At 50.2% G+C, this 9,423-nt stretch overlaps 1 protein-coding gene across 2 annotated transcripts in view; it reads left to right on the plus strand.

Annotated features, from left to right (window-relative positions):
• The window catches only part of capn5 (calpain 5), a 53,405-nt gene extending 46,009 nt beyond the window's left edge, over nt 1–7,396 (plus strand). For both annotated transcript variants that reach the window (XM_031895855.1, NM_001006735.1), the window contains 10 exon segments: nt 394–602; nt 1,177–1,369; nt 1,469–1,662; nt 2,158–2,235; nt 3,027–3,222; nt 3,301–3,423; nt 4,613–4,809; nt 4,915–5,036; nt 5,366–5,502; nt 5,860–7,396. In XM_031895855.1, coding sequence (XP_031751715.1) covers nt 394–602; nt 1,177–1,369; nt 1,469–1,662; nt 2,158–2,235; nt 3,027–3,222; nt 3,301–3,423; nt 4,613–4,809; nt 4,915–5,036; nt 5,366–5,502; nt 5,860–6,042 — 1,632 coding nt within the window. In that variant the 3' untranslated portion in view covers nt 6,043–7,396.
• The last annotated feature ends 2,027 nt before the right edge of the window (nt 7,397–9,423 follow it).

Genomic DNA, 9,423 nt, shown 5'->3' on the forward strand with positions numbered 1-9,423 from the left:
TGAGACTCCTCCCATATCTGCAAGTACCGCCCCTGAGGTGCCATCCATGCACAGACTGTTGGGAGCTTAAGGCTCCCACTGTTTATATTTTGACAAGGATCAGCTGTAATAAATTTCATTAGACAACATGACACAACTATAATATATTGTATGTGGGCGGAGTCTGCTCGTTGAGAACATATGGACAGATGCAAGCAATACAAGCCCATATGGTATAGAGAATAGTCACAGGCCGGTTACACAAAGCTGTTCTGTTTGGCTGAATGGGGTCTGAATCCCTTATATTGGGGCCCCTACATTCCCCCTGGGAACATACCGGTACCCCGTTAGTCGCCCTATAGCACTAAGCTTTATTGTTGCCCCCAAATAACCCCCGTGTCCCCCTCCCTGCAGGTGATCCCCGACTGGAAGGAGCAGGAGTGGTACGCGGACAAGCCACAAATCTACGCCGGGATTTTCCACTTCCATTTCTGGAAGTTCGGGGAGTGGGTGGACGTGGTGATCGACGACCGTCTCCCTACGATCAACAACCAACTCATCTACTGCCACTCCAACGAGAAGAACGAGCTGTGGTGCGCGCTGGTGGAAAAGGCTTATGCCAAGTAAGTGGCGCTCAGGAACCCCCCCCCCCATTTGTGTGGTACAGTCCAGATCCAAAAGCAGGAGGGGCTTGTCCTGATAAAGGTGGGATCCGAGAGGGGTGAGATGTTCCCTGTACCATAGGGCCGGGTTGTCCAGCTTGAGATGTCTGGCCCCAAGTGTAACCATGGGCACCATAGAATTCTCTGAATGACATCATCATTAGTGGCACCTAGAACCCTATATTTATTCTGCAGAAAGCTTTACCTGCCTGAGTAACAGCCCTAGAAGCTCCCTCTGTTTGTTTAAGATAGCAGCTGCCATTTTAGCTCGGTCTCTGTAGCTTCCTACTGCAGCTCTGGCTGCTGGTAGCTCAGATTACACAGAGTTGGGAGGGGGAGCGAGTGGTGATGGGAGGGGGAGCGAGTGGTGATGGGAGGGGGAGCGAGTGGTGATGGGAGGGGGAGCGAGTGGTGATGGGAGGGGGAGGAGGAGAGAGGATCAAATTGAGCCCTGAAGACCTTTCTGATAAAGCTTACTTAGTTTTTACCTTTCCTTCCCCTTTAAGAATGTGTTGCTATGTGCTTGCTGCTACAGGTTAGCTGGTTGCTATGAAGCACTGGATGGAGGAAATACAGCCGATGCCCTGGTGGACTTTACCGGTGGGGTTTCGGAGCCCATCGAACTCACCGAGGGACATTTTGTGACCGATGTCGAGAAAAGAAATGACCTTTTTGAGAGAGTCCTGAAGGTGCACAACCGGGGGGGGCTCATCAGCTGCTCCATCAGGGTGAGAAACGTTGGCCCTGGGGCCCAATAGGGTGTTGGGATCTCATTGGCTCTCAAAGTATTGTTCTTCTGTATTCACGGCTGCTTTTATGGCATGTAGGCAACCTCGGCCAGTGACATGGAGGCCCGTATGGCCTGCGGCCTGGTGAAGGGCCACGCCTACGCCGTGACGGATGTGAGGAAAGTGCGGCTGGGCCACGGCTTGCTGGCGTTCTTTAAGTCGGAGAAGCTCGAAATGATCCGAATGCGCAACCCGTGGGGGGAGAGAGAATGGAACGGACCTTGGAGTGACAGGTACAGCCCGGGAACAGGGACTGGAGAGGTTCATCCCTAAGCCCCGCCCCCGTTCCATAAGCCCCACCCCCTGTTGATTGGCTGACTACTTTGTGACTCTAAAAAACAGTAGTCGCCTGTCCCTCAGTCTTCAGCCTGCCTCCTCCCAATCCCACAATCCCCTGCTGCACACGTGTTGTCAATAAGGAAAGGAACATCCCAGTGCAATGCATTGTGGGTTATGTAGTTCCTGCATGCTGTCTGTAAGCTGTGGGGAAGTTGTTACAATCTGTAACATCAGTGGTTTAGTCCCTCCTCCCCTGCCAGGATTACAAATAATGCAGAAAGAGTAGAACTGTTTTGCAGCTGGATTTCAGCATATAAACATGGGATTTATTCCTACTTACTGAAGGAACAGATTACAGGGATAGGGGTATTGGGGGTCTCTGGGTTGGGTGGGGCTCCGGGCACAGCCACGCCCCTTGGCTTACATGGCGCCATGTTGACATTTTCCAGCTCTGAGGAGTGGCAGAAGGTGAGCAAGAGCGAGCGGGAGAAGCTGGGGGTCACCGTGGAGGACGATGGGGAGTTCTGGTGAGTTGATATGGGGGAGACCATGGCCGTGTAAGTAGAGGGGAGTGCGGGGGGGGGGGTTTCACTTGGTACGTGCCAAGGAACTAGAGTGTACTGGGGCCCCTATACTAGTGGTCTGTTCCAGCAGGATTATGGGTAAGTGGGAAGGGAAGGCGGTTACACCCTGACTGGTACAAGGGACTGACCGTGGCATGGCTGGGGCTTTACTAGTCCTATTAAAGGGGAAGTTCGCCTTAGGATTAACGTTTAGTAAGTTACACAATGGCCTATTGTTTTTAGCTTCTTTTCAATTGGCCCTCATTGTTATCGTTTATTAGGGATGCACCGAATCCAGGATTCTGTCCTGGCCGAACCGTACCCCTAAAGTCACGTGAAGTTGTAACTTTTCCATGACTCGGCTCGGTATTCGGCCAAAGCTTTTACAGAGGATTCAGGGTTTGGTCGAATCCAAAAAAAGTGGATTTGTTTATAGTTTTTGAATTATTTCCCTTCTTCTTCTGACCCTTTCCAGCTTCAAATGGGGGTCACTGACCCCGGCAGCCAAACCCTATTGCTCTGTGAGGCTCCAGTTTTGTTATTATTGTTACTTTTTATTCCTTATCTTTCTATTATTTGCTCCTCTATTCATATGCCTGTCCCCATTTGAAACCACTGCCTGGTTGCTAGGTTAAATGGGACCCTAGCAACCATATAGTTTTTATAATAATACAAAATGAAGACCAGTTGCAATTTGTCTAATTGCACTAATTTAAAGGTGAACTAACCCTTTCATGTGATTTTGGCCCGTTTAGGATGACGTTCGAGGATTTCTGCAAGTACTACACGGATATCATTATGTGCCGGCTCATCAACACCTCGTACCTGAGCATCCACAAGACGTGGGAGGAGGCCGTGCTGAGATCCTCTTGGGTGCAACATCAGGACCCCTTGCAGAATCGCAGCGGGGGGTGCCTTAATTTCAAGGCCACCTACCTACAGAACCCGCAGGTGGGGGGCGCCCTTCTGCTGTGGGTATAAACCCATGTCCGTATTTACCGCCCGCTGATTGGTCCCTTTGTTCCGCAGTTTGTATTTGATGTGAAGAAGCCGGAGGATGAGGTGCTGGTCTGCCTGCAGCAGAAGACCAAGAGGACCACCCGGCAGGAGGGCAAAGCAGAAAATCTGGCTATTGGATTTGAGATTCACCAGGTGAGACGGTTGCCCCTAATGGCGGCCATGTTGGCCAGAAGCACCTATATAATATTCTTGGGTTGGGTGGTTTATACATGGTATTAATTAGTATGGGGTTTGGCCCTCTGTCCTGTTTCTAGGAGGTGCAGATAGTTTAAGATAAGAGGGGTCATATATCAACACTAAGCAAATTTGCCCATCGGTAGTAACCCATGGCAACCAATCAAATTGTTGCATTTATTGGTTGCTATGGGTGACTGACTATTGCCAAATGTGCCCAGTGGTGATACATGAGCACCTTCAGTTCTGGGGGCACGCCTTCAGCTCTGGGGACCCACCTTAAGTTCTGGGGGCACTCCTTCAGCTCTGGGGGCCTGCCTTAAGTTCTGGGGGCACTCCTTCAGCTCTGGGGGCCCGCCTTAAGTTCTGGGGGCCCGCCTTAAGTTCTGGGGGCACTCCTTCAGCTCTGGGGGCCCGCCTTAAGTTCTGGGGGCCCGCCTTAAGTTCTGGGGGCACTCCTTCAGCTCTGGGGGCCCGTCTTAAGTTCTGGGGGCCTGCCTTAAGTTCTGGGGGCCTGCCTTAAGTTCTGGGGGCACTCCTTCAGCTCTGGGGGCCCGCCTTCAGCTCTGGGGGCACTCCTTCAGCTCTGGGGGCCCGCCTTAAGTTCTGGGGGCCCGCCTTAAGTTCTGGGGGCACTCCTTCAGCTCTGGGGGCCCGTCTTAAGTTCTGGGGGCACTCCTTCAGCTCTGGGGGCCCGCCTTAAGTTCTGGGGGCACTCCTTCAGCTCTGGGGGCCTGCCTTAAGTTCTGGGGGCACTCCTTCAGCTCTGGGGGCCCGCCTTAAGTTCTGGGGGCCCGCCTTCAGCTCTGGGGGCCCGCCTTCAGCTCTGGTGGCCCGCCTTCAGCTCTGGGGGCCCGCCTTCAGCTCTGGGGGCCCGCCTTCAGCTCTGGGGGCCCGCCTTCAGCTCTGGGGGCACTCCTTCAGCTCTGGGGGCACTCCTTCAGCTCTGGGGGCACCTTTGCCCCTGTGTTTGTATTCCTTCCCTTGGGTAACTGTTCATTCCCAATCTCTGACTCGCAGAGCAGGGAGCCCTCATCCTCTCCCCCCCCGTACAGAGATTTGCCCCTGCTGTCTGACTAGGACTCAGGAAATAAATTTTCGGCTGAGGGAGCTGAAGGCCTGAGGCTGAATCCGTGTGTGTTTGCAGGTGGAGTTGAACCGCCGGTTCCGGATGCACACCCTCCAGCCCAAAGTGGCCAGCTCCATCTACATTAACTCTCGCTGCGTCTTCCTACGCACCGACCTGAAGGAGGGGAGATACGTCATTATTCCCACCACGTTTGATCCGGGCCACACGGGGGAATTCCTGCTCAGAGTATTTACTGACTTGCCTTCTAACTGCTGGTGAGTCCATTGGGCTAGGAAACCTAGAGCCTGGCTACTGCGACACTGGGGCGTGTATGTTACATAGGCATCCCATAATATTGTTGCTGTGTTTGTTCTTTCCAGTGAACTCAAACTGGACGAGCCCACCAAGACGTGCTGGTCGGGGCTGTGCGGATACCCCCAGCTGGTGTCACAGGTGCACGTGGTCTCGGCCCAGGGACTCAAGCAGCAGGATTCCAACGGAGGTGATTGGTTGATGTACCTGGTCCTAGTACTTAATGGGCCCTGTCGCTTGCTTTCCTTCGGTCCCTCTACCCACATTTGAAGTTAAACCGTCCTATCACATATGGTCTCTAAAAAATGTAAAAAAAAAAATCCCTGGGTCTAGTAACCCATAGCAACCAATCAGCAGGTAGCATGTATTGGGACACTGAGAGTGACATCTGATTGGTAACCTATAGCAACCAATCAACAGATAGCATTTAGAGGGATGCTGTTGGATAGTGACATCTGATTGGCTGCTGATTGGCTATTATGGGAAAATAAAACGGCTTTCCTTGTCTCTCATTGGCAGGAGCTGACCCGTACGTGATTATCAGCTGTGAAGGGAACAAAGTGCAATCTCCTGTCATCAAAGACTGTTTGGACCCGAAATTTAACGTCAAAGGCGTGTTCTACAGGAAGAAGCCCGGGCAGCCCATTGTGGTTCAGGTGTGTGGAGCCTGTGAATGGGGCACAATCAAATAAGTGGGCATTCTGGGAAATCCTCCGTGGTCACCTGACTGACCAAGCGTCTCTTTAGCCTATGGGTCACTTGGATTTTCTCCAACCCAATCAATGTCAGTGTTATCCCATAGGGAGCTTCCCAGAATTCTCTGATGCCGTTGAACCACATCTCCCAGCATTCCTGCAAAGTGTCTGGAGTTGTAGTTCTGCAGCATATGGCGGCTGCCCAGTTGCCCATAATCCTTTCATTCTGTGCCCGTGGATATTTGGTTCCTATGTGGGCGGGTTTATAAACAAACTAACATTACCCCCTCTCTGCTGTCTGTCCCCCCCCCCCCCCAGGTTTGGAATCACAACGTTATCAAGGATGAGTTCATGGGGCTGGTGGTCCTTTCCGGAGACGCCAACAACCTTCAGACTCAGCACAGCCTCGAGCTTCAGGACAAGGGCAACAAGAAATCGGGCACCGTCTCAGGAACCATCAACCTTGTTCTGCTCAGCAGCCAAAGCCTTACCGGGATATAACCTTTCCCTGGGGGGGGGGGGGGGTGCCGTTTATACAGGAGCACGTCCAACCTCTATGTTACCCTGCCACACAGGTGCCTTGAGGAAACCCGAGACTCTCCCATAGGCCTCGTTTCCGCCTGGCGTTGCACGTCTGTATGTCTGACTGCATGCTATTCATTCTTGGTTTCATGTTGAACAAATCCCAGCCTGCCCCTGGATATCCCCCCGACAATGAGACAGCCCTTGCACCTCGGTGTTAATTTTAAAGCGGCAAAGCTGGATAGTGCCAAAGTGACGTGTTCGGGGGATATCAGTCCGTTAATAGATAAGCCATAAGTGGGCCAATAAGCTGCTGCCTTGGTCCCTCCAGTCCAATTGGCCTGCTTATTGCCTCAAGGAGGGACCTGCCCGACCGATATTTAGCCAAAAATTGTCCAGTCTGGCTCGAGGGCTTAGCTTTCATTCATAGAATAAGGATTTAGGGCCTGTAGCCCCTCTGGTGACCAAACTGCCAGTTCTGCCCCCTTAGCCCTGGATTGGACAATCATTGGGGGGGCGGGGCCTTCTTGCCCAAGGTTTGGTTCCCCCCAGGAGCCACAGTCTGTAAGTAGGACGGCACCATGGGAATTCATTTTTATATTGCGAGGGGACCAACAATTCTGCAGTCAGTTTGGTTTAATGCCATTTTAGGTAAAGGAAAAAAATATGAGGTTTTAGGGAGGGAAAGAACAATCCGTTTGGCCAATCAGCTCTCTCGGCCGATGCACAAAAAAAGCCAAAGGGACCATTGATGCAATTCGCCATTTGTGCAAAGCCCCGCCTTTGTCTCTAGTGATCTGACCAATTGGCCGCAGTGTCACGAAGGGGTCCAAATGCCAAATATTTTACCATGTTTTGTCTTCACCATTATATGTTCTGTTTTTATTTTTTTGAAGTCGGCCCTTAGTGGCCCCCACTCCAGACCGTGCTATTGGCTGCTGACTGGGACATTCTGGGTGGGGTCGGCAGCTTATTGGCTACTGACAGAGGTAAAAGAGAGCTGAGCAGGGTACAGTAAGGTATCAAGTCTATTGCTTATTGGGCCATTCCCAGCTGGTCAGTACCGCCCCCCCATGTGATCCACTCATTGGTCTGGGGCCAATCAGCCGGCTGGTCCCGCCTCCTGGGTCGCCTATTTGTCTCTATGGCTCCTTTATTCTTTGTGCCGAGTGATTTCTGTTCTTTTATTCAGCGAATGGATCCGTTTTATTCAGGGATGTTCTGACTTTTATTCCAATCTCATGTCGTTCTGATTTTGTCTTTTTGTATAAGGAGTTATAATCTCCGTATCTCGTGTAAGGGGAACTTTTATATTAAACGTCTCTCTCCTTTATTATTGTGTGTCTGTTTTACTAACGGGATGGGAGGGGCTGTGTCGAAATTTTTGACAAAATGGCCGTTCATTTCCATGAATTCTCTTTATTGTTCCCAAACAGGAAGTGCTCCGGCAGCCATTTTAGGAACATTGGGGCTCATTCATGGGGGTTGATTTCCCCTTTAAAGTGTGAGACATAGGAAACAATAGGACAGGCTGTTTCCCAGCCCCAATAGGGCCCAATGGTTCTCGGCAGCTTAAACCTGGCGCTTTGGGTCGGTCTAAAAAAGTCACATAAAGTTTTACAAATCTTGAATTTTTTCTAGAATTTTTCAAGAAAATAAGCAAAACACACGTATATTGCCAAATAACACACGTATATTGCCAAATAACACACGTATATTGCCAAATAACACACGTATATTGCCAAATAACACACGTATATTGCCAAATAACACACGTATATTGCCAAATAACACACGTATATTGCCAAATAACACACGTATATTGCCAAATAACACACGTATATTGCCAAATAACACACGTATATTGCCAAATAACACACGGGGAAATCTGGAAAAAAAAAATTTGCAAAAAAAACGGCCGTAGCCTGTAGGGAGAGAACAAATTCAAAGCAACTTTCCATTCAATGTTTTCACTGGTTCTTTGTAAATGTAATTGCTATAGAAACAGAACTGGTGCATAATGAAACATGACCCAATGTTGGGTACCTACCCCCCTGCTAAATGTACCCCTGTACAGGTACCTACCCCCCCTGCTAAATGTACCCCTGTACAGGTACCTACCCCCCCTGCTAAATGTACCCCTGTACAGGTACCTACCCCCCTGCTAAATGTACCCCTGTACAGGTACCTACCCCCCCCTGCTAAATGTACCCCTGTACAGGTACCTACCCCCCCTGCTAAATGTACCCCTGTACAGGTACCTACCCCCCCTGCTAAATGTACCCCTGTACAGGTACCTCCCCCCCCCCTGCTAAATGTACCCCTGTACAGGTACCTCCCCCCCCCTGCTAAATGTACCCCTGTACAGGTACCTCCCCCCCCTGCTAAATGTACCCCTGTACAGGTACCTACCCCCCCTGCTAAATGTACCCCTATACAGGTACCTACCCCCCCTGCTAAATGTACCCCTGTACAGGTACCTCCCCCCCCTGCTAAATGTACCCCTGTACAGGTACCTCCCCCCCCCTGCTAAATGTACCCCTGTACAGGTACCTACCCCCCTGCTAAATGTACACCTGTACAGGTACCTACCCCCCCTGCTAAATGTACACCTGTACAGGTACCTACCCCCCTGCTAAATGTACACCTGTACAGGTACCTACCCCCCTGCTAAATGTACACCTGCCTCTCATTTAGGCAATAGACACAGCTCAGTACTCACTGCAAATATTCTGCATAAAAGACAAATTAGATGTGAATTGCATTGGTATAATAATGTATATCATGGGCAGCGGGTAGTTTCCAGGCTGATTTTGCGTTCAGCACTGACATCTAGTGGTTATGCTGAATTACTGCAGCTGATTTAGAACAATTTGGGGGGGAAAGGACATTTTGGGCAGATTTCTAAAAATTATAACTGGGGAAACAGTTTGTCTTTTATTCTCTGTATTAAAACTTGCCAATATTAATCATTTAATAAAAATACCTTTTTCTTGATAATGGATTTGCAGGGGTTCCCCAGTTCTAATAGTGCTGTGGTTTAAATCTCATCATGTGAGGCGCAGTACCATTTCTCTCCTGTTGTGGGAACACCGTTTTATCCATAAAGAGTCACAGAACAGCGCCCCCATCTATTAAGAATCTGTTTGTGGCTGATCCTGCTCTTTAATCATTGCAGAAAATGTGTATTTGGTGATATTTCCCCTTTAAATGTGTTTAGGTAAATGTGGCTCTGGCACTGCTGGAATGGTTGTACTCCTTGCTGCCTTCCCAGAATCCTTTGCTGCTGGTTCCCAAGTGCCCTTTCAGCCCTACCCCAAAGCAACTTGATGGTACTTTAACCCATTCCATCCCACCAGG

This window comes from Xenopus tropicalis, chromosome 2 (genome assembly GCF_000004195.4).
Source record: "Xenopus tropicalis strain Nigerian chromosome 2, UCB_Xtro_10.0, whole genome shotgun sequence".
Lineage (NCBI taxonomy): Eukaryota > Metazoa > Chordata > Amphibia > Anura > Pipidae > Xenopus > Xenopus tropicalis.